Source organism: Patagioenas fasciata, chromosome 19 (assembly GCF_037038585.1).
Source record: "Patagioenas fasciata isolate bPatFas1 chromosome 19, bPatFas1.hap1, whole genome shotgun sequence".
Lineage (NCBI taxonomy): Eukaryota > Metazoa > Chordata > Aves > Columbiformes > Columbidae > Patagioenas > Patagioenas fasciata.
The window spans coordinates 10,291,112-10,315,721 of NC_092538.1; the positions used below are offsets into that span (position 1 = coordinate 10,291,112).

General features: G+C 53.1%; 2 protein-coding genes across 5 annotated transcripts in view; one reads left to right on the forward strand and one right to left on the reverse strand.

Moving 5' to 3' along the window:
- Positions 1–806: 806 nt before the first annotated feature.
- Positions 807–7,598, reverse strand: LOC136109906 (multidrug and toxin extrusion protein 2-like). Its single transcript, XM_065852921.2, has 16 exons — positions 7,435–7,598; positions 6,821–6,889; positions 6,345–6,493; positions 6,149–6,191; positions 5,434–5,478; positions 4,937–5,034; positions 4,614–4,711; positions 4,364–4,477; positions 4,083–4,150; positions 3,714–3,822; positions 3,553–3,628; positions 3,148–3,217; positions 2,844–2,976; positions 2,387–2,481; positions 2,072–2,153; positions 807–1,711 (listed from the first exon to the last, which is right to left on the reverse strand). Exons 2-16 carry the CDS (start codon positions 6,827–6,829, stop codon positions 1,476–1,478), a joined length of 1,425 nt encoding a protein of 474 aa, XP_065708993.2. The 5' UTR covers positions 6,830–6,889; positions 7,435–7,598; the 3' UTR covers positions 807–1,475.
- An 8,020-nt stretch (positions 7,599–15,618) lies between these two features.
- Positions 15,619–24,610, forward strand: part of NXN (nucleoredoxin) — a 44,553-nt gene continuing 35,561 nt past the window's right edge. For 2 of the 4 annotated variants that reach the window (XM_071817121.1, XM_071817122.1), the window contains exon 1: positions 15,624–15,962. In XM_071817121.1, the coding sequence (XP_071673222.1) occupies positions 15,645–15,962 (318 nt within the window). In that variant the 5' untranslated portion in view covers positions 15,624–15,644. Of the gene's footprint in view, positions 15,963–24,610 lie in introns of all 4 variants that reach the window. The other 2 variants (XM_071817120.1, XM_065853312.2) reach the window with 2 other exon arrangements.

Below are 24,610 nucleotides of genomic sequence, written 5' to 3' on the forward strand. Positions count from 1 at the left end.
CCAGGACAAATATAGCGGTGTGCCTCGTCCCAGCGCGGGGCAGGGAGGTGGAGAGGAGCTGCCACCGTGAGACCCTCTCCTGCAGGGCAGAAGGTGGTCTGCAGTGGGATGGGGCAGCCCATGGGGCAGAGCAAGGCGGGCTTCCTCTTATCCCAAGCTCCCATCCCAAAACTAGTGAGACTCTGAGTCTGCCACATCCTCCCCACATCTGGGCAGAGGCTGCTGAGACAGAGGTTGACAGCTGGTTCAAGCTCACTTGTGTCACATCTTTTCATTCCCAGCCCACAGGTAACCAACACCATGTGCCAGGAGAGCTGTGGGGTGGCAGGGAGATGCTGTGCAGATTGTACGTGGTTTCATCTCCAACAACTGAACGTGTGCCACACCACGGTGGCTTCACTGCTGTCACACAGCTGCAGGTAAGAGCGTGGGATGGCTCCCAGGGGCTGGGGTGGGCAGGCAGCGCTGGGGTGTTTGCATTAAGCCATATGGCAGTTCCTTGATGGCTCTGTAGGGCTGTGCATCCAATCACCCTCCTGTGCAGCTCATTAATGGTGTGGGAGCAACCCAGGACCACAAACCCTGCTTTTGTACGTGAGGGGAGCAGCGTGCTCTGTCAGTCCAGCTAAAAACAAGCCCCTGGTTGATGCTGCACCCAGACCCAACCCCAAACAGTGGGGCTGGGAGGCTGAAGCTGAGCCCTGTGTGAGCCCATCACGCTGCACAAACCAGGCACATATTTCCCTCTCACAGCTCAGTTGTGCCAATGACCGGGGTCATGTTCACACCACAGTAACAGCCCAACATTTACTCAGAAAACTTTATTGTATCAAAAATCCCACCCTACGAAAGTGCAAAGAAGAATTGCTTTAGGCCCTGCGCCGACCACGCTGCAGGGAGAGCAGGGCCAGCACCCAGCACCCGGTGCAGGCAGAGCAGCCGGCCATCTCCCGGCAAAACTGGCATCTGTCTGCGCTGCCGCAGCAGTAACCAGTGCGCTCTGCCACACTGAGATACTGGCACAGATTGGTGTGTGAGGGAATGTGCTGTGGGCAGCAGGAGCCTCTGCCATTAGCAAATGACATGGACAAACACCCCCAGACAGCAGGACAGCAGCACAAGGTCCTTGTCTCCTTCCTGGGCCAGTCCCAGGACACAAATGGCAACCCAGTGCAGGAGAGGGACCAGCAGGACAGCAGCACAAGGTCCTTGTCTCCTTCCTGGGCCAGTGCCAGGACACAAGTGACAACCCAGTGCAGGAGAGGGACCAGCTCTCAAGCACTTTCTTCCCAGGTGCTGCATCCTCACTCCCTTCAAGGGCTCTGCGTCTGGGATAAAACATTGTGAGCTAACCAAAAACCGAGCAAAGTGACTCTTTCCAAGGACCCGAGGGGGAATTCCTTCCCCCGCACCGTCCTCGTGGGACATCACCACACGTGTCCTGCTCTGCGCACAGCTCCCCAGTGCCACTGGCTCTACCCATTGCCGCTCAGGACCCGCACCAGTACGCCCAGCAGCAGGACAGCCACGGCGGCGGTGGCAGCCAGAGCACGGCGGATGATCAGGGCCCTCCATGGCACGACGGGAGCAGCAGGGACGACAACGGACTCCTCCTGCATGATGAGCTGGACATCAGGTTGCCTCTCGCCCCCCGCCATGCTCGCAGGCAGGACCGCGGTGTCCGCGGTGTCCGTGTCAACCGAGACGTAATCTGTGGGACACGGAGGTGAGCGCTGCAGTGTTAGGATCTCAGTCTGGCGCTGCGCTAGTGACAGTCCTAAGGGTCCCTTCCCAAGGCTCAAGGACATGGGGACATGCCCAGAGCAGATGTTCCTAGGTAAGGCAAACAGGCTCTTCCGTGGCACAGCAATGGTAGTGACAGGGCGACCAGGGTATCTTGTAGCCCATTGCTAAGTACAGAAGTGCCACTGGCCTGGGACCAGCACCAGACCCTGTCCTTTTTCCAGCCATCTGGGCCAGCAGGACAGACACAGCTGCCATGCTACAAAGGAAAGGAAGGGTTGGGTGGAGAATTTGGGCTCCCTCCCTGTTCTCAGCCCTGGTTACATACCCACAGCAGATGTTTTGGTAGCAGCTGTGCCATTGGAGTTCACGTCTTCCAGCTGTTTTTTCAGCCCAGCTCGCACTTGAGCCTAAAAACACACAGAAAAATGGCTTTTCTCAGAGCAAAGGTGTCCTGCCCAGCCAAGCAAACCTGAGCCTCCTCCCAAAGCAAACGGGCTCAGCACCGAACTGCTCCTCTGCTACAGGAGAGGGACAGATCCCATTTCACTTTTGCCTTCCCAGAGGCCTGTGGCACTGTCCTGGGACAGGAACTCGCCTATAACGCTGTTTAAGAGCTACTAGAGAGATGCACAAGTCTCACCTCATCTGCAGCTTTCTTCCAATCAATGCGCACGACAAAAGTGAAGAAGGACAGGGCTTGCAGAGAGATGCAAACGATCATCCCTACCCACAGACCTGCAGCGATGGAGAGTTGTTTCAGGGGGAGCTTGAAGAGATCCTGGTTTTACCAGATGCTGCCAAAACACCCAAGGACTCCATGGGGTCAGATATTGCCCCATGTCTAACCCAGACTTGATGTTCCCGAGACAAAACAGCTCCTGGGAGGTCCTATGCTGGGACCAAGCTTGGATTTACTGGAACATCTCAGCCTCGATTTGAAGGAGGCTACTGAGCCTCTGCTAGACACTTTAGTGTGCAACTCAGCCCCACCGACACAAAGGAAGAGCTGATCACAATTCCAGGCTCAAGACAGAGGGTTTGGCCCAACAGAAGCAGCACCAGCAGCTCATATGATGTCAAACAGAAGTCACACGTACCCAGCACCCCCATCTTGGCTGCAAACATCAGGGAGATGCCAATGGGGAGGCCGACGGCGTAATAGCCGACGGCATTGGCAATAGCACCCATCTTCTGCTTCCCTGTGCCCCGCAACACACCGCCACAGGTCGCCTAGGAGAGCAGGCAGAGGGGTCAATCCACGGGAAAGCACGTGCTATGGAAGGTAACGCCACAGGAACTCTGGGGTACGACCTGGGGATCCCACAGCACTGTCCCGCAGAGCCAAGAGGGGCTTTGTGCTCTCCATTGCACCCCAACCTGCAGGGATGCGGGGATACTCACTGCTGCTGCATCAAACAAGTGGAATGGAGCAAAGATGGTCACCACTTTGGACACCAGGATAACGATCTCCCTGTTGGGAAGATGGATGTGCTGGTCAGTGAAAGCAGCACAGGCTGGTCCCAAGGGACTCTGGTTCTGCCACATCTCCCTCAGACAGCAAAGCCGGATCCCAGCTCATGAGACCCACGGGGACCCGGGCAGCTTGGGTACCACCATGTTAGTGTCCCAGTGCCAGCCCCAGTGCCACCATTATCTGTGCTGCCCAGCGACACTGGGCAGTGGGGAGGAACCCTTGAGGAACACGGTTGCCAGATGGAGGTTTATGAACTCTTGTCAGCAGCTTCTGGGATATAAATCACATCCCCTGAGAAGGTAACAATACTCAAAAGAAAGCTGTTAACCCACTTGTCATTGGTGAAGATGTATCCCACCACGCCCTTTAGGGTTCCCAGTAACGTTGCAACCACCACAGCAAAAACTTCTGAAAGAAAAAGAAGTAAGTCATATTGCTTCGCCACAAGGGCAGCAAGTCCTGCTCCTTTTCCCCTCCTCATGCCCTGGCTGACCTGCGCACAGCAGCGCGGTGATGCAGGAGGTCTTGGCTTGCACCATGTCCCCCGATCCCAAGGCATTGCCCACTCTGACGCTCACGGCCACACTGAAGCCCAGAGGCACCTGAGAAGCAGGAGACAAGGAGGAGGTGAGTGGCGACAGAGCCTGCATCAACGTTGTTCCTCCCCAGTAGGGACTTAAATTTGTATTGCTGCAGGAAAGGGATTTCCCGTGTGCAGCACAGCCCTGGATGAGCACAGCAGGTCCGAGAGTCATCACCTGCCTGGGACCAACACCTGCATCCCTCCCCAGCCCTGGTCCACCGGGCCATTGCTTGGGGGATCCTCCCAAGCTGACCTTGGTTTAATTCACCCAGCCCTTACCATGTACGCCGCAGAGGAGAGCTCGTAGATGACAGACTGTGCGCCCAGCTCCACCACACTGAGCAGCCCTGCGAAAAATCCACCACATCCTTTGTTATGACAGAATTAAACTCCTCCTCTGCTGACAAGGAGGCAGCAACTACAGGGTCCCCAGCAGAACCAACCCTGCAGTGAGGAGGCTGCTGGCAGGAGGTGCTCTGGGGACACAGGCGCAGCCACCAGAGCAGGGATGGCTGGAACGTGACCTGCTGAACCGGAGGAAACAGAAGATTTGGACTCGCCTGCCAAGAAGCTCCCAATCTCAAAGGTCCACCACTCAATACACATCATGAGCATGCCAGGTACCGCCAGCCGGATGAAGGAGCCCCAGTCCAGGAGACAGTCCCCGGTCCAACCTGCAGTGAGGAGCAGTAAAATGAATGCTTGCTGTCCCTCCCCTCCTCCACAGACCTGCACTGCGGCTGCTGGTGACAGTGCCAGAACCCCAGCACCAGCCACTGGTATTATAAAGGATGAAGATGTGACCAGTACCTCCCCACGTCTCTACATGGATCTTCTTCCACCACACATAAAGGAAGAGGAGAATGGCCTGGGTGTACTGAGAAACAGTGTTGGCCCAGGCGGAGCCCCTGGGGAGACAGACAGACACATTTCAAACATCCTCCTCCACCATCTCAGCTACAGCAGGAGGAACCCGGTGGCACCCATACACGCCTTGCTGCAGATATGGGGCAGATCCCTCCAGCTTCATCCTCCCAGGTGGGTTGGCTGGGGGCACAGGACAGCAGAACTGAGCCCTCAGGACACCCCCAGCGCCCTGAGCAAAGCCTGTCACCACCTCCGCTCACACTTACACCATGCCCAGCTTCAGCACGTACAGGAACAAGGCGTTCATGGCCAGATTGAGGATGTTGGCTGCGATCCCTGTCAAAATCTGAGGCAAAATGATGGCCTGGAAGCCAAGGAGAGATTTTTGGAGTTTGTTTCCCCAGCACTGCCCAAGCTCCCATGCAGTGAACACAGGGGACACCTTCATCACCACCCAGGGAGAAAGCCAAGGCGGCAGCTCCTGTTCCAGGCAAAGCTGGACCGGGTTAGACATGCAGATGGCAGCGTGCAGGGCTCAGTGCTGCTGCAATCAACCCAGTGCAGAGTTGGGAGGCAGTAGTGGGGAAATGCAGCAAGCTAAGGGTGATTCCCACGAGTTCTCCAGGCCCAGCTGAGGGTTGTGCATCACATATCACCCAGCACAGCTCTCCCCAGAACAGGATGAACTTAGATGCCCAACTTTATCCGTGTTCCTGGGAATATCTTTAACCTATTGCCCAGAACCTGGTTAGTTATACAATACCTGACTTAGCAAATATCTTGTCTGCAGCTGGTACAGAAACGCCGCCTGCAAAAGTCAGGATTCATTTCATCAGCATTGCTGCACTGTGGTTCAACAGCCAGCTACCGTTCAACACACAGGTAGGTCCTTCCCTCAGCTCCTTCCCCCAGCTTCTTGGGGTGCCTGACACCCCATTCCTGAGTTCTGTTTGAACTGTGGTATCAGCCAGGAGCATCCCCAAGCCAGGATTAACCACAGGCACCTCCCGTTCCCACTGGGAAGAGACCAGTTTCCCAATAAGCAATCTCCCACGCTTCCTTATCAGCATGAGGGAGCCTGGAAACCTTGGAAACAAGTATTAACTTGTACTTATTCCCCAGGGAAGTCCCTCCAGAGGCAGAGCGACCAGCCAGGGCCCAGCAGCTCTGAGTGTTTGCAACAAGCAGCTGGGAGGTAAGAACAAGGCCTGGAGCACCCAGTTCCAATGTCCATCCCCAGTTACTTGTGCAGAGACATGCCCTGCAGTAAAAGCCTTTGCACAGCAAGATGAACAAGGGCATGTTTGCTGGTCCAGCAGCTGCTGGCCAGTGCACACCTGTTAAAGTCCAAGAGCAAGGGGCAGGTTGTAAAACCCTAAACCATGCTGTTCTGTGATCTCCAGAGCAAAGAACCTCCCTCCTTTCCCCAAATGTCACTGGGGGATATGGAGCTTCTAATAGTTTTAGCAGCAACTTACAGGAAGCGCTGGGATAAAGATCATCACGTAGATCTGAGTTAACCTGGAAAGAGAGTTGTTTCCCCAGTTAATGACACAGCAGAGCCAAGCCAAGCAGCCTCATACCCAAGCTCCACAGAGCCTTGATTCCAACACAACACGGCAAACCAGCCCCAGCCAAACGCCTGGTCCAGAAGGGCTCGACCGCATCCCTGACCTGGAGACCTCGGGGTCCTGTCGGAGGAGCAGGAGGATCCGCTCGGTGTTGACGAAGAGCGCCCAGCACGGGAAGCAGCACAGCAGCAGGATGAGGATCCCCCGCTGCAGGATGGTGCCCACCTGCTTCAGGTTCTTGCCACCGTACGTCTGAGTCGGGAAAGAGGACCAAGGTGAGCATCACAAGGAACCAGAGGGGCCGGGGCGGCGATGGGCTGGTTCAGTGCATTTCCCATGCCCTACAGTGACTCGTGACAGGCTGGTTGGGTACAACTGGCCCTCAGGGGGATTGCACATCCCTTTTCTACCTAGGCACAACCTGGGAAAGCCACAGGGAGGGAGCAGGCTCCATCCAGGACATCTGTAGCCCTGTGTTGGCTGGAAGTTGCCACTGTCCCACCCTTTGTGCACAGATCACAGGAGAGACGCCATCAACCTAGCCCTGCTAGACACGAGAAAGGGGGAGCTGCTACTGACCTGGGACATCAGCGTGTCGCATGCTGAGGCTAAACCAGAGCCGATGGAGATGCCCGTCACGTTGATAACCTGGAGGAGAGACAAAGGACGTGGGTTGCAAGGGAGGGTGACAGGGGACCTGGCTCAAAGCATCGTGTTCCTCCCATCTGGGTGGGGACACAGTTCTGCTGTGAGTTTTTGGGAGGTTTCCAGCCCTTCTCTATTTCTCAGAATAACATGTTCTTGTTACCTAAACAGCCTCGTCTCTGGTGTGGAAAAGAATCCTCTGGCAAGGGCTGAATATCTAAAGGACCACAAACAGTGCTGATCCTGGCCACACGCTAGGTCTGGTGGGTTCTAAGAGCTTGTCCTAGGCTCCAGCTCCCTGCCCAGGTCTGGCCTTGCACTGGCACAGCCACTGACTGCTCAGTTCCCATCTCCTGCCTGCGCTCAGGGCAAAAGAAAGAGCAGTTTGCTGGATGAGATGTTCACCTCCCATCAGGCTCTGCTTACACACAGGGTCCTCACATATGCATTCCTACAAGTTTGGGGTTTTTTTTCTTCCTTTTTTTATTTTTTTTGGTGATGTGTAACTTACATGTTCTAGATCAGAGGGGAACCAGAGCAATACGTACGGACACGGCCAGCGTCACAGCATCCAGCTCGGCTTTCCCCAGGTGGCCACAGAAGATGGAGCTGACTACACTGATCAGGAACCCCAGCAGCTGGGCGACAAACTAGGATGAGAGGAGGAGGAGACGGTGAGATGAGGACTGGTTAGGACTGCAGGAACACCGCTCCTCCCTCTGACCTTGGACTATGCACATTCGGGGTTCCTGGTGTCACCGCGGCTCTGCTGTCCTGGGAACCCATCCCTGCTCCCCACGGCTGCTGCTCCAGAACTTGCACAGGCTTTCGGTGATTTTGTCTTTCAAAGCAAGCCTCTATCTGCCCTGTGGTGTTTTGGTGCCACACAGCCAATCTCCCACATGACCTTGTTTATGTGTGGCTTAACAGCTTCACTAGAAGTCCTCTTTTCCAGGATGAAAGATGCATAGAGAGGGAAAAATCAAAAATCCTTATGTCTTTCTGCACTTCTGTGCATCTAGGAAATCTCCCCTCCCAAACCACAATGTCTTCTCTTCCTAGAGAGATGCCAAGTCTAGTCTGCTTGTTGCTTAGCTTAGCGATGCTGTAGCAGAGATTACACTCCAGACCTCATTTCCCCTTGGCAAGGGGACAGCTCCTCTACAGGCATCTGAGGCACGGATCATGGCACAGCTAGAAGCAGATGGTAGGAGTTAGAGACATTAATACCCACGGAAGGGTGGGCATGGTTGGGGACCATGCCCGGGGTCTGTTCACACTCCTTTCCACCCAGCAGCTGGCAAGCCAAGAGCACAGCGCTGCTGGAGAACCAGCTCCTGCAGGGTCAGAGGAAGAACTGAATAAAAACCTCCTCTCCAGCCCTCCCACCGCTGCCTGCAGATGCAGTTCATCTCCTGCCAGGCCTGGGCATGCTCGACCTGCTGCTGGGAGTAATTCCCGCTCGAAGGATCTGTACCTCCACAATCGTTCAGTGCAGGGTTTGCCATGAAATGAGCATTAGCTAATGACAGCTGTAGGTTTTGTTATGAGGTTATCTGTGCACATGGAGAACCAGGCTGTGCTGCAGATGGAAAGGTTGAGGGCACCGAGCTAGGAGTGATGTATTCAGCTACAGAAACCGAAACCCATCTATACTTCCTCTGCTGCCCATTCACAGCAGGTTGGTGCTTTGATGTCAGGGAGGGCATCTCTGAGTTCATCAGTTGGTACTTATTTACCAGATAGATTAGAAAATGCAAAGCACAAAGCTTTACGTGTAATGGATTTAGACCAGGGCTGTGGTGCACGCTCCCCTCTGCAAAATGTGACTCCCATGGGATGTGTGCCCTGGCAGACAAACAGCAGCCTGGGGAGGATTTTGGGACAGCAGGCTGTAAGGTACCTTTGTACCCAGAGTCTGCTGGAAGGCCTGCCCAAGGAGCTGGTGTCCAGCTAACCGACCTGCTTGTCACCCAAGGGGTAAGGGGCAGTGCTGGAGCCACAGACTCATTCCTCAGAGCAATTTAACAACTTATCCCCCCCTCCCCAAATCCACTGCTCTTCTTTCAGAGCCACGTTGGAGCAAAGCACATGGACCGAGCTGGACAGCAACAGGAATTGCTGTGGTAAGGAATAAGCTCTTGGATGACAATTAAGGAACAAATGGTGGAGGTTAAAGTCTGGCTGTGCCTCCGGCAGGCACGGCCGGCGGGAGGGAGCGGAGCCATGTGCAGGGGAGCTGGAACCCCGTGCGGAACGGCGATCCGGGGCCTGATGGCTTCTCCCAGCCCGGGATACGCTGCCAGGCTCCCGGTGCCCGAGCGCCGCGGTGCTCGCCGTGCCGGGGCGATCCCCGGCTCTCACCTCCGCACCGCCGCCGTTCCCCCCCGGGGCTGCCGCCGCTCCGGCGGGGAGTGGGGTCCTGTCCCCATCCCCTGTGTCCCCCCGCCCGCTCCCGGCTCTCACCACGGGCCCCGCCAGCCGGGCCAGCTCGCAGCTCTCCCGCCGTGCGCCCGCGGGCAGGAGGCGCCGGGCGCCCCGCAGGCACCGCGCTGCTGCTCCCGCCGCCGCCATGGGCCGCTCCGCCCGCCGCCTCCGCACACGCCTTATGGGCACGGCCGGGGCCGCTCCCGCCCCCGGGGCTACCGGCGGTGGGCGGTGCGGGCCGGCACGGTGGGACAGGGGTCGCCCCGGGCGCCGGCTTAGGGCTGGGGACCCGCCGCCGGCCGAGGAGCGGCAGCCCCAGCCCCGTGCGCCGGCCCTGGGTCGGGGGGCGCTCCGAGGGAGGAAGGAGCAGGGGATTCCGCACACACAGAGCGCACAGTGGGGATTTGGGGGGTTGGGGACCCCCCTATTTGTTAAACATAGAATCATAGGATCTAGCCCTAAACTATGTCCCTAAGAGCCTCATCTACACATCTGTTCAACCCCTCCAGGGATGGTGACTCCACCACTGCCCTGGTCAGCCTGTTCCAATGCTTCACAGCCCTTTCCACGAAGAAAAGTGTCTTAATATTCACTCTGAACCTTCCTTGGCACAACTTGAGGCCATTTCCCCTCTTCCTATCACTTGGGAGAACAGGCCAACACCCTCCATGCTACAACCTCCTTTCCAATAGCTCTAGAGAGCACAGAATCACAGCATCATTTTGTTTGGAAGGAGCTTGTAACCAACATCTAGAGCACCCCTACATGTTGGCTGAGGGGTGGGGACCCCCCGGGGATCCCACACACACTGACCAGGGGGTCACCAGCAAGAGTGCAGGAGCTTGTAACCAAGTAGCTGTAATCAAACCTATTTCTGATGCACAGAAAATTACAGCGCCAAGTGGGGCTTGGTTTTACAGCTGTTCAAACGTTGCCTCGGTGCCTTATAGCTGCAGTGTCACCATGCAGAAATGTCAAGTCTCGTTAATATTTCACTTACCCCCTTGCTCCTTCAGGTATAAGCTGACATAATGAAAAATTGTGCAGTAGTAGTGATGAGTCATAGCTGCTCTGATTTTATTAATATGAGCCGTGATGGAATCAGTGTATTCCAGGACAAAAGAGTGCCTGATGCTGCTGCGTTCTGGTCTGAGCTCCTCCTGATGTTGCTGGTAGTCAAGGGGGAAAGAACAACTTGCAACATCCACCTGGAGTTGTTTCTTCAAGAACTGCGAGTACAAGTGTAGCCAGAGGATTCCGTTCGCAGATCACCAAAACCTTTTCACAAATGGGTAAGGAACAACGTGAAGTTCAATGTAAAGTTTGGGAGTGTATTTTAACTTTGGAACAGTTTCTTCTTCCTTTGGTGCTGTTCACATCACCGTGACCCACGGCTGGGCTCCGGGAAACACTCTGCTCCTCTCTATCGGGGCAAAGGAGAGGAACAAACTGACTTGCAGAATGCACACATGCAGGGCCAACGTTTTCAGACACAGATACTTCAAGTCAGATTCTTATATTAATGTTTCAGAGACTTAAGGCCTTTCTTGCCCTGGGTGCTGAGTGCTCACACCACCCGGCGTGCGCAGTTGCAGATGAGACTGCTCACCACTGAAAAGAGGCTAAATAGAGAATTTGCAAGCTGGTGTTAAGACAGCTAGTGTGTAAACCTCAGACACATCTTCTGAGGGTGGAAAATGGACAGAACAAATGATAGATAAGGTGTCACTCCAATCTTGGGCTATAGAAAAAGCAGCAAATTTTGCTGGCGGTTGCTCCGAAGTGCATGAGTTTGTGCAGGGCTCAGTGAACCAGGGCTGCGTGTTTTCTCCGTGATCCTTCCATCCCTGTGGCTGACAGAGCAGCGGGACGGTTGGGTGCTGGTGCTGTGCTGCCTGTGGGACAGCACTTTATCAGCAGTGATGAAGAAATACAAGTAGTTAGCGGCAAACAATGTGTGTCCTGGCTGGTAGTGTGACCGCGGCCGCCAGCCTGGCTGCGAGAAGGCCAGCGGGTTCCTGCAGTGCTGTTATCTCACGGGGAGGCAGGAGGGGCAGTGATAAGGCTCAGACGGTGCCTTCATGTTCCTCGACAAGCAGTGTGAGCATGAGCCCCTTTGAAGTTTACTTGTGACCCTGCTGAGATCAATACCCTGGGCTGGCAAAGAGGAGGTAGAGAATCAGGCAGAAACCTGGGGGAAAGGGCTTTGAAAAGAATAGTGGGAACTTTAAAAAGGCTTAGGGGAGAAATGTTACCTCCTGGCTACAGGAGCCAGGTAGTGGACTGGTGCCTGGAGAGCCAAACACATAAGATGGTCTGTGGTTGAAACCCTCTTGTGTTTTGCTGCTGCTGTCTGAAATAAAGTATATTTGCTTTCAGAAGAGCTGTTTTCTGTGATCATGTTTGGATCCCAGTCTTGCTGGGAAGGAGCATGGGCACTCCAGGACCTGGCCTGATGAGCGGGGGTGCCCTGAGGTCGCCCCCATTGCCAGCACACCCCTGGCTCTGCCTGAGCCTCCCCGCTCTCAGATGAGCCTGTGAGCCACCGAGGGGAACGTGGGTCGGTGCGAACTTGCAGGCAGAGCCTCGCACTGGATGCCGGCACGTTTGGTCCTTCACCTTCTGTGATGGGGACAAGGACCTTGCCAGCTGCCCGGTGAAATTCAGTGAGGCTCATGTGCTAGAGCCCCCAGACAGGTGGGGAGGGTCAAAGGTACCCCTGGCCTCACACCGAACTGCCCTCAGCCAGCGGATATTAACAACATTGCAACACCGGCTAGAGGAATTCAAAGGGTCAAATTCCTTTGGAGTGGAACATCATTGAACTCGGTCATTTTAGACCTCCAGTGAATTTGGAGCAGGGCTGGGGAAGGCTGATCCCTCACCACAGACCTGTTTGAAGGAGTTAATGTGTGACGGCTACGAACCATCTGGAGCAGGCGGCTGGTCCTGCTGGAGCTGGTTTCAGCAGCCGGGACCTGTGCAGTTCTCAGCGATGCTGATGGGAATCCAGAAGAAAGCAGCTGACGGGAGGAGGATTTCAGTTTCTTGCATCATCTGTAGAGCAGAATTAGACCATTTTTTTTCTGCAGATTCCCAGCAGGATGACTACCCAGGGCTTTCTCTAGATATGTATGGCCATATTGTGAAATGCAGCCAACATCCTGTTAATAAAATGTACCCCACAAATATACCGTGTCTGGAACCATTGCAATTAAGAGCTACCAAATCAGAAAAATGTCAGAACACAATGGATTTATGTCAAATGCCCAACTATATTAAGAGCGTCCCTTTCTTTTAAGAGACATTGCTGCTGGCTGATGTCCAGATACCGTGGAAAATCCATTCTCCTCCATGCTATCTGGAGTTCTGAATACAGCTAAATTAAAAACTAAAGAGCCTTTTGCAATCAAATTAGTTTTTATTTAAGCACCACAGCATAGGATCAGATGATCAAAGCCCTCATGGATACAGCACATGAATTTGGGCCTTTTCAACGGGGAGAATGAACCAGAACACCCGTCTTTAAATAGCTCCCCTTGTGTGATGGTCTGACAGCAAAGGAAGTTACTGTATTCTAGAGCAGTGAGTGCATCAGCAAAACATGCAAATGATTTTAGACTATAGTGACCCTTACTGCAGGGCAGCCTCTCTACTGGGTGCACAGGGATCCTTTTTTTCTGTTTAACCCCATGTAAATGCTCTGAGGTCCATCCTACAGATCAACGAGGCTTCCTTGGACCCAGGAGAATTCACATTCCACCACTGCCTGCATCTCCAAGGTATAATTAATGTTGAATAACGTCAAGAACCGTAATGCCTAATATTGTTTTAAATGCTGCTGGCTGGGGATGCAGCTGCTGCACTGAAGCGCTAACAGGACTTGCAGTGACATGGTGACCAGAAAGGTTGAACTCTTGCCTGTGAAGCAGGACAGCGGGCAGCTCTCAGTGGTTTCTAATAATCCCGGGTGTTGTTCTTACTGCTAGTTTTTGGCATAGACAGTCACACAAACGGGTCTGTTCACACCACTACTTGTCCTAGCTTGCTCGTGCAGACATGCCTCTGTAAGAGAAGCTCGACACCGACGTTTACAACGGCTGGAATTTGTCCAAAAGGCAATTACCTGTTTAAAAAGAAAAGCAATGAGAAATTCAGTGTCTCGCTGGCAGCCGCACGCTTTGCACGGTCCCTGTGCCTGCACTGCTGCGCGGCCACCGCTGTGTGCTGCTGCCTGCCCGCGGTCTCTGCCGCCTGCGCTGGGATCGACCTGGAAGATCCACGGTAACCGCGATGGGGTTTCTTTCTGCTGTTGGTAAATCGGATTTTTCTGCTGTTTAAAAAGCGCGCTGAGCGCATCTTTCTTTTCTTCTTTTTGCTGCCATGGGTTTAATTTGCTTGAGCTGATTGATGAGTGTATATCGCACAGCTTGGGGTCATCGAGGGGTGGGAACGGGCCCCCTTTTCCGGCCGCTTTTCCGGGCTCGGCACTTTCACCCTGACGCATTTCCCCAGTTTTTATCCTAATAAACACTGCTTGTTGGGGAAACAAACCCAGGCAAACAAATATTTGGCAGATGCTTTGGCAAAATATTTGCTAATTATTTAGCGAAAAATACAACATATAGTAGTCAAAGGGGACGCAGTGTGAAAAACAGTACTTAGGAGAAATGAATCGGAGTCAGGGATGTGCAGATTGGCAGCCCTGCAAGGGTTCACATGGTTTAACCTCAGCTTAGTCCCCTCTCATTGTGATGTTGTTCGCTAAGAACAGCTGTTTTCTCATTTTATTTTGCTGTTGTTTAAGAAAGATAAACGCTTTTTACTTGCTCTGTATTCCAGAGCATCTTAGTTCAGCTTTGTTCACTAAAAAAAGGGGCCAGACAAATTGACTGCAGCCACAAGTATTATTTTTACAACAGAATATTTATATTGCCACATGGGTTGGTTGAGTTCAGGGGTGCGGACTAAAAAAACAGCTTCCCTGCCCTGAAGAGCCCAAATACTTAATTAAGGCAGATAAGGCAGGACAAATAAAAACAAGACAAAACTCCTCTTGCTTTGATCCAGCTCTAGGGAGCAGGTCCTGGCGAAAGAAAAGAGAGATTGTAAAGCTGTAATAACAATAATAAGGATAATTAATTGTATTTATAAAGCATCCCCTAATGGCTCTGGATGCCGTACAACAATTTTAAATACAACTGAACGCAGCAAGAAGAAGCAGCCGAATGAGAAGGCAAATAAGGAAGTGTCGTAAAAGTACAGGTGTCTTTTGCAGTAGCTAGCAAGATTTCGGAGTGCTGCTTTGGGGCTTTTTCGAAAGGAAAAACGGAGGCGGTGTCCAACCTGCGTGCACACGTTGTGTCCGTGCAGCTGCGGGGCTGCAGAGGAGACCAAAAGGCTCCAAATTCAGCCCCCAGCTCCTAATTTGTACCCAGCCTTGCACATCCTTACACATTTATTTTGTTTTTACTGGTGTGTGTGTGCGTGCAGAGCTGTTTGCGAGCAGGGTCAGTGGGTCAGGCTGTGCCGGATGGACACACAGACATCAGCCTAAAGTGCCCAAGGATCCGTTCTGCAGTAAATTCTGCAGGCTTGCAGATGACAGGCTTTGATTACAAAGAGCAAATCCATTTTAAAGCCTGGTTTGCATGTCACCGTTTATGCTTTATTTCCTTTCTGTATTCCAGCCAGCTAGACAGTGTAATTCAACGCAGCCGAATTTACTTGTGTTTACACTTCTGGATTGGCTTTCAGTTGTTTTTCCGCCTGCCATTGATAAGGGTAAACACGTATTTACATTAGATTTTGGAAACAAAGAAGGGAAGAGCTCTTTGTAAAGCTTGCTCGGGCCGGCTGGGCGCTGTGATTTACGGACGGGTGTCCCAGCCAGGGGAGGGTGTTTGTACCGGGAGCGGGGACTCAGGGTGGGTGACGCGGGGCTGTGACCGGGACAGAGCCGAGGCTGGAGACCCCTCCTTGGGCTGTCGGTACCGGTTCACCCCCCGGGGCAAACGGGCCCTGCGGGGGGGCTGAGGCGCGGGGAGGCTCCCCCGGGGCTTTACCCACGGCCGAGCCCGGCGCCCACCGGCGCGTGGGAAGCCGCGAGGTGTTCGTGGGTGACCCCGGGGTGCTCGTGGGTGACCTCAGCGGGTCCCGGGGCGGAGGGGCCGGGCCGGGCGCTGGGCGGTGCTGCCGGAGGCGGGGGCGGGCGCGGGGGGCAGCGCGTCGCGGCAGCGCCCCCTGGCGGGGCGGGGCTGGGCTCGGCCGGCGCGGGCTGCGGCGGCTGCGGGCGGAGCGGGGAGCGGAGCGGGGAACGGAGCGGGGCGGGATGGCGGGCGCCCTGTCGGAGGTGCTGGGCGAGGTGCTGGTGACCGCGGATGGGGAGGAGGTGGCCGTGTCGGCGCTGGCCGCCCGGGGGGTCTCGCTGGTGGGGCTTTACTTCGGCTGCAGCCTCGGCGGCCCCTGCGCGCAGCTCGGCGCCAGCCTGGCCGCCTTCTACGGGCGCTTCAGGGGGGAGGCGGCGGCGGCCGGCGGGCAGCGCCTCGAGATCGTCTTCGTGTCGGCCGAGCAGGAGCAGCAGCAGTGGCAGGAGGCCGTGCGGGCCATGCCCTGGCTGGCGCTGCCCTTCGCCGACAAGCACCGCAAGGTGAGACCGCGGGGTGGGTGTTTGCGGGGGGAGCCCCCGGGCTTTGTCTGTGGCCGGCGGGGCTCGGCCGGGCCCCCCCGCGCCGCCGGGGCGGGTCCCGCGTGGCGGCGGGCGCGTGGCGCGGGGTGGGCGCCTTCCAGAAAGTTCCCGGGGGGAGCGGGTGTGGGTGTATAGGGGGGGCGCTCAGCCGGTGTCCCGCGGGGCGACGCCGCCTCGCCCGGTGTCCCCGGTGCCCCGCAGGCTCCGTGCTCCGCGGGTGGGAGCTGAGCGGGGGAGCCCCCGCCTGGGGGTCGCGGTTTCGGGGAAGCGGGGGGCGCTCGGGTCCCTTTGGGCAGCGGGGCGGCCCCCGCGGGACGTGGCTCCTACGAGTCCAAATTTGGGACCGCACTCTGCCCCTCCGCCCGAGGGAAGGAGGCCTCGGGAAGGGCTCCCGTGGGCTGCGGGCACAGAAGGGGCCGTGGGCTCCACCAGCCGTGCGAGGGCATCGGGTGCTGGGGAGTGAACTGGAGCCGCTGTCGAGGCTGCCAGGTGAGCTGGTGCGATGGTGTTAATTATTTGTCTTCATCGAGCAGCCGGTGCGTTCAGTGCTCTACAAGTTGCAGCCTCTTTATCTGAAGAGTTTAATCCGAAAGGCAGAGATATGGGACAAAAAGCGCTCCGTGAGCCCCAGCCAGGGCCGGCGGGGAGGGACAGGAAGACAAGGGCTGGGCTTTCCATCCCAGCGAGCTCACAGCCTTGGGAGCTTTAAAAAAAGAAGTCTTTACGGCTCTAATCTCTGGAAGCTATTGAGGAAGAATTCAGAAGATGGTGCCCCACAGTGCCGTTTCTAAACATCTTTCGGGCGAGTGATTGCGCAGCCGGTCTGAAAGCCGCTCCCCGTGACAGCAGGGACTGGGGGACCCCGGTACCCGTGGGGCTGGCTGGGCCCCCTCCGGCACATTTGGGCTCTGCGAGGCTGTGTGGTGACAGGAGGGACCATTCCTCCCTGAACCAGGGTCTGGACCATCCATGCTGGCACGTTCGTTAAGCAGAGGAGTCGTTTAAGGGAAAGCTGGCTGTGCTGTGTGATCTTCCCTCTGCTCAGAAGAGCTGTAGCTGGTTTGAAACCTACATTTGGCTTGGTTTTTTTGCTCGTTTGCTGTGGGTTTTGGTTGCTAAGCCCCCAGTTATGCAAAGGCTCTTGTGTGTTTAACGCCGTGCACATGGATGGTGCTGCCAAAGGGCCCCAGTTTGCCCCTTTGGAGTCCAGACACTTCTAACTGGGAGCCTGCATGAGTGGTCACAGCTTGGGCTCTGAGGTCAGTTTCATTATCGTGGGGATTTGTGACAGAAGCTTCATCCTTCAGAGAAATCACAGTTTCATTCCGGTTTCCTTAAAACCCTTTTCCTACAGGGATGTGAAAATATTGTGGTTGCTGTTAGTAGCTGGTCATTTCCCTACAGAATATCTCAGATTATTTAGGTGGTGGGATTTTTGCATGCTGTATTTGCCTTAAAAATTCTGCTGCAATGTGGTTTACATGGTTGGGAAATCATAGAAGAGGAAGGTGGCGTTAATTTCACATGCCAGCCAATGCTTCCATCTATTAGCTTGCAAGAAAACATGAAATAAAAAGATTATGGGGTCTTAAACTCTTATTCCAAGAAGCCCTGAGTTAAATTCAGGATTATTTTTGTGCAGAGTGTAAAGTAATTGAAGCTTGTGCTGTATATTTTCAAAACTAAGCAGATGTGATGTGGCTTTGGAGGAAGCTTAATCTGTGGATAACAGAGAACCTATTTGTAAGTTATAAGGGCAATTATGTCAGGATATCAGATTTCTAAACAGGAGATTTATAACCTGAAGTGCAGGCAGTTGGAAGTTTCCTTGTATAATAGGCTGATTTTTAAATAGTTGGGTTAATGACCGGACTCTCCAGAAAAGAACAAACTTTCTGTTTTTCAGAAACATGCCAGCAAAAGCTGTGAGTGTCCAGCATATGTTCGATACCTCGCAGGCTTAATTTGTTCAGAAACAAAAAGCATTAGAAAAACGTAGGCAGTCCTTTTGAGTTATGGTTCCTTTGCACTAAGGGCTGCTCCTCAACCCGATGTGAGACAAGCCCCACAGAATTATATAGATTTATGGGAAGAAAGGGATCTTGCAGATGCAGAGCAGAGATAACAGAGAGATGGGAGCGCTGGGCTGGGAGCTGAGCTCTGATCTGAGCTCTCAGCCCATGGAAAGGCTGGGGACCCTCTGTCCTTGAAGGTTCAGGGCTTGCCTGCGTGAAACTGCGGCCGACGGGGTCTCATATTGGTGATTATTGGGCTCCAAGAGCTCCAGAGGTCCCTTCCAGTCCCTTCCCATTGCGACTTGGTTCATTTATTTACTGAGGTTATGAAAGCTTTGGGGAGAGGTGTTTTCCCATCCCATATTGGCTGTAGCATCATTATTGCCCAGAATTATTCAATAATATGGTTATTACGGTCCTGATTTCCCACTGAAACATTTATCAGTGTGCACCTTGTCTTTTCTCCAGCGTTCTCTGGGATTTTTTCGTGTTTCTCCCTCTTCTGAAGCCCAGGCATGGAATGCTGATCGATCTTGAAAACCAGGCTCCTTTCTGGGCATGCAGTTAAAATTCCCACAGTCTTAAAAGTCAAATAGCATCTTGCTCTCAGGGTTATTGGTGTAAGTAGTTTGGGTTGTCAGAGCAAACAGCCACTCTTCTTTGGATGCCTCAGTAACTCAATAATGCCGGGGTGCAGTTACCAAGGGCATTACAGCCTGTGCGTCTTGCTACGACCGGTTGAATTTGGGTAACTTTAGCATACGGCAATTTCTGTCTCCAAACCAGTAATAAAAGAGAGCAGCACAAGTCAGCAAACATCTGGATGTGGGGAAAGCCTTTGATTAATGAGGAGGATGGCGTTGTGCCTCCGTCTGAGCCCCAGCCAGCCGGATTATTGGGTTTTATTTTCAAGAACAAAACCATAACGCGCCAAATGGGATTGGAGGATTTTAACGCGTGATGCACATCCCTCAATTAAGCCGTCGGGCCCCGGATTCGGATAGCTACACGCAGCTGTCGATAATTGATTTGCCTTCCGATAACGCCTGGTGTTGCTGAGCCGAACTGGGGGGAGGGATGTTGCCCTGTGTCTTTTGTTTCGTTTGGGGTTTGGGTTTAACATCACCCTGTTGTTATCTGTTGGCGTGAACAGCTGCTCGAGTTCTGGCGGGTTGATTTAATAACAGCTTTAATTCCCCATTGCTACCGAGAAGCTCGGGAATGTAAACAGCCCCCATCTGCCTACGTGCCCTTGTGTTGCCATCACCCATAATGGGGCAGCCCCCAGCTATTGGGGGGACCCCAGACTTCTGGTGAGCTCCAGACCCCCACGCTCGGGGTGATTTTTGGGTCACATTTAAGGGCTTTCGGCACACAGGCTTTTGGAGCAGAACGGGAGGGTGTTGTGCTGCGTTGCTGTGGGGCATCTTGGTAATTTCTGCCAAAAACGCCTAAATTTGGCCACGTTCTATGTGGAGCAGGTCCTGTCACACGGGCCCATGTGCGAGAGGGAGGAAGGAAGGTCCAGGTGCTGATGGAGAAAGGGTTGATACATGGGTCTGCACCGGGAGAGAAGCGGTTTCTCTTTTGCTGTTATTTGCCTTTGCTTTTGTTTTTACGTGTTACTTGGCCCAGTCGTCTTCCTCATTCCTTTTAAGCTTGACTTTCCCACTTAGTCGCTGTGCTTTGCTTCTCGTTTTGGGTTTACTTTCCGCGGTATTTACACATCTGCTTGAGTGTTGCCCTTCTTGAGAACGCAAAGATGCTGCTCTGCTTTTAAATAAATGCAAAACTTGTTGAATATCTTTCTCTGATACCCAAAAAAGGGGCATTTTCTTTCCCTCTGCTTAAAAACATTGTCTACTGCAGGAGCCTCCCCTAATAAGGTACCAGGTTTTTTGGTAGGGTTTGTGCAAGAAATGGTGGGGAGGAGGTAGAAATGTCGTTAAATTAGACTGTGCACATTTTTGGGGGGAGGAAAAACCCTTGATTGCTGTTTAAGACGTACCCTTTTTTTACAGGGAATTGTAACTTTTCTTTTTGAAATCACCATCTGCTGAGATCTGGGAGGCAAGTGGTCAGCACAGATGTGGGATTTGTCTGACAGAGAATTTAGTAAATCACTTGAAGCAGCTTTTGAGTTTCATCATATAAAAATATCTAGGTAATCACTTTCAGCTGTATTCCCGACTTCGCGTTTCTGGGGTGGGAATGTATACGAAATCTTTGGCTCACGGAGATGCAGATTTGAAAAATATGGTCTTTTTATGACATAAGGCTATTGAGTAAGAAGCAAGGCATTAGCAGCACCAACTGCTTCTTTGTTTGCTTTGAAACTCGCTGGTTCTGAAACATAAGAAAGGGAGATGTATGAAAGGAGCGGAGAGAAGCCTCTGTGCTGTTTTTCATTGTGGCATCTTAATCCAGATGTTGAAATGAAAACGCTCATTTAAAAATGCGTGCTTGACAATTTCATTTGTTACTCTCAGGTTGCAGAATCAAGCCAAGCAACTTTGCTTTTTAAAGTAATCAGCGCGTGGTTCTTCTCCAAAAATGCATTCTTTTAGGAGCTGAACGTGTGAGAGCTTTACAAAAGAAGGTACAAAATACTGGAGTGTTTTTCTGTGTGATTTTGGAGAAGTACAGCAGTGGACTTCGGTTATGACTGAGGAATAAGCTGTTCAGTATTTCCACATTGTGCGGATGCCATAGGAGCCAAAACGTCCTCAAATTCTTGGTTTTGATGCTGCTTTTCAGAATTACTTCTGAGTATATTTTGCAGCTTTGCAGTGACCCTCCATGCAATTAGCAATCACCTCTCCTGCCTCATCCTTCAGTGAAACCCTGGGAAGCATCCATTGCTATCAGGAAACTGCAAACCTGGGGCTGTGGTTTAAATCCAGGTCCTGCAATAATTGCAAAACCCACTGACGCCCTCCAAGGATGGATTTTCCTGTATATCTGAACTGTGGCCTGCCCAAGTGCTTTCCTTGGAGAATTAGTGTTTTAGATGTCTTGCTGATGTGTCATCTGCTGTGCTGTTCATGCTTCAGTCAGTGATTGCCCACGTTTGAAGGCCAGCTCTGAAAGTCCTTGGGCATCTTGTAATCATCAGATGCCCCTTTGGAGGTCTTTCCATCATCAGGTGCCCCCTTGGAGGTCTTTCCACCATCAGGTGCCCCCTCGGACATCTTTCCACCATCAGGTGCCCCCTTGGAGATCTTTCCACCATCAGGTGCCCCCTTGGAGATCTTTCCACCATCAGGTGCCCCCTTGGAGATCTTTCCATCATCAGGTGCCCCCTTGGAGATCTTTCCATCATCAGATGCCCCCTTGGACATCTTTCCATCATCAGGTGCCCCCTTGGAGATCTTTCCATCATCAGGTGCCCTTTGGAGATCTTTCCATCATCAGATGCCCCCTTGGACATCTTTCCATCATCAGATCCTCCCGACTCTGCAATGGGGAGAAGCAGCCAGACCTTTTGCTGCTCGTACACGGTTGGGTCTTGGACTGGGCTCTGCAAGTCCTGTCCTAAAAACTGCCATCAGGATTGCAACGCCTTTGGACAGTGCCTTCTTCAAACAGTTTGATAACGCTTTAGTTTGGAATGCATTAAGCTGCCTTGTTTAATACTATAAACAATCCTTTTGTACCATTGCCTATAGGTACTTGCTGTAGGTATTTCTTACTATGGGGAAAGTTCGGGTGGAATTCATGGTGAGTTCATTGTACGGGCTTTGAGAGTCCAGGGGGTTTGGAGTGTTTCAGTCCTCTCTCATGGACTCTATTGAATGTTCCAAAGCGGGGTTGGCTCATGCGCTGGGGTAGGGTTTCACTTCTGAATTGCATCTGGGTAGAGCTCTCTGGTTTGCATTCCTGTTGCGGTATGGTTTTAATCTAAGTCAAGGCAGAAGATATTGCACTTTTTGGCGATCAGGCTGGGGGATTCTTGCCCCAGTCCCATGCACCCTGCTCCCCGACGAGGTGGATTCGACGTAGCGATCGCCTGCTCCTCGTTGCTGGAATTTTGATGTGAAATGTAGGGATGTAGAGAAACTGAGGGCGCACGGGAGGCTCTGGTGCAGCGGGCTGAGCTCTGAATTCAGGAAAACAAGTTGGAGCAGCGCTTGTCTGAGCGTTTGCTTGATGAGAGCCCGGTGCTGTGTGTGGGTTGCTGCTGCCTCCTCTCCTTCCCCTCCCACTTTTTATCAGGGAAACAAGTTCCAAGCAAAATATTCCAAAGTGATATTTAATTACTCTTTAAAATGCAACTATTTGTCTTATCAGCCATGTGGATTTCTCTCCGCTGCTTTGATTTGACAGTTAGTAGTTTGTCATTTTTAAGAAGCTTACGCACTGCAGGAATCTGTGATATTTTTCTTTTAATGCTTTTGAAAGTAGAGATGTTGAATTAACTGCGGCTTTGAACTATTCACGGATAATTTCAGGCCCCCTGCTTTCAACAAATAACAAGCTGACTCCTGAGCTTTCGGGATGGGTTGAATGCTGAATTATCACGACTTTTTAGCTGCGTGTCTTCTCTAAGCCGGTTCCATGGCACATCAGAGCGTAATGCACGATGGATGTGAAACATTTTTCTAGACGGATCGCTTTGTGCTCCTGCCATCTCCAGATAAGAACGATTAGGAAGCGGGGAGTGATGCCAGCGTGGGGAGGGCGCTTGGATTCGTTACGACTTGGGCTTCTTGCACATTAATTACCCGGTTCCTGGGGTGGGAGCGCCCGGGTGTTCAGCAGGGGACGGGGTTTTGTCCCTGGTGCTCTCTGCAGTGTCCTCTGTGCTGGCCGGGGCTGCTGCTTCTCTGCTGGGGCTCTGTAGGTAAAATACAACACAATCAGAGTTAAATCTATAGGTTGTAAGGTAAAGACATGGCCAGTGGAGAAATGGGTAGCAGGACGAGTTGACAAGTAAGCAAACAGGTGTATTAAATTCTCTCGTGGGAAAGCGAATTATACAAGTATTTCAGATTACGACACGAGCGTCTCGTGTGATGGCTGGTCGCGTTTTCATCATCTCGGTTTTCCAAAGAAAATGTGGTGTCGTATTGATTTGGCTTAGAGAACACACAGTTAACGGAAGGGTGGAACTAAAAAGATGCGAGAATGTTTTCTGCATACTCTCACATCTGCCTTTCAACGCCGTGAACAATTGCAACCGACAATTAATATGTAGAGAATTTGTGGTCTTTATTCAGTGTGACTGACTGCTTCGGTTGCGTCAGGGCTTTGGCTGAGCTTTTGCAATCCGATCAGCCCCCTGCTTGGAGCCCAGCAAGTCCTTCTGGCCTCCAAACAGAGCGATGGAGCCCCCGGTGGGGAGCGGGGAGGTGGGTCCTGGGGGGGGTGAGGAGCATCAACGCCAAGTAGAACCTGGTTCATAAAGGATGCGCTTCACATGAGAGGTGCAGAGACCAGGGGTGGTGCAGGGAGGCAGAGCATCTTCAGTGGGGGGAAGCGAAGTCGGGGCGAGCAAACCGGGAAGCCTGGAGCAGCAGGGAGACGTTGCTGTGTGTACTTTGCACCCTGTGAAGATCTTGCAGCAGTTTTCTGCCCAGCCAAGGAGAGAAACTCCAGGGTCCTCCGACAACATTTTGCAACTGTGGCTAAATCCAGCTTAACTTTAAAATACTTCAACAGAGAAAAGATGCAAAGATCCCTATTTAAAATGGATTTGCCAAGGGTTACCAGGTTGCTGTTTGGTGTCTGTGGCATAGAAAACAGCTGGTGGCATCTTCAGGTGCAGGTGGGGGCTCAGTGTGGCTGGTCCTGGGGTCCCACTGGAGGGGTCTCTGCGAGGCTGCGCTTTGGCAGCAAAGGGAGCGTTGTGTTATGTTTCAGTGCGAGGATTTAACAATCTGGGTGAGAATTACGTAATGTTTGCAGAAGAGAGTAGAAGGCAACTGGAATGAATCGCAACCACGCCGGAGAGAGAAATTCTAGTTCTCCCTCCTCCCCAAGAGGTTCCCACCGGAGAGGTGAAGTCATCGCCATTACTTCATTAGCGTTAATTCAGGATGCTGACAAACGGGCCCTCTTGATTTGTGCCGGCCCGATTGAAGGGACCGCGGCACGGCTCTCGCCCCGTGCCCGGGCAGCGCCGCGGGGTTGGCAGGAGCTGCCGCCGCGCTGATTCAGCTCAGCCTTTCCCTCTGAACCGCCTGCCAGCTCCGAGGTGGCTTTTATATAAATCCCGCTGTGCAGAAGCTGCTGGTAGATGGACCAGCGAGTGCAAGCAGCAGCTTCTGCTCGCCAGGACCTCTCCATCAACACCGCGGTTGTTAATGGTACCCGGCGGCGTGAGCCCGGCTTCCAGAGCACACGCACGGGTGGAGAATCTCGCCCTCGCGCCATCGCTGCGCGAGTCCCCTTTGGAAAGAGTGTGAAATTTATTGTAATACGCGCCGAGGATCTTGCGGCGGGATCCGAGCCGCTAAACCCTCTAAACCTGAGCCCGCGGCTTCATTGACAGGGCCTCTCGCTTTCCGCGGCTCCAAGCTTATGGTTTCACTGCTCCAATATTTTTCCATACATGGAAGCATTCCTGCCCCAGCCTGGGCTAATCCTGACATG

Excerpts from the sequence above, each read along its gene's own strand:
- LOC136109906 (XM_065852921.2), bottom strand. Across the intron at positions 3,218-3,552 it reads TACATCTTCACCAATGACAA|GGAGATCGTTATCCTGGTGT; the intron begins GTGGGTTAACAG and ends TCTTCCCAACAG. Across the intron at positions 1,712-2,071 it reads TACCAAAACATCTGCTGTGG|ATTACGTCTCGGTTGACACG; the intron begins GTATGTAACCAG and ends CGTGTCCCACAG.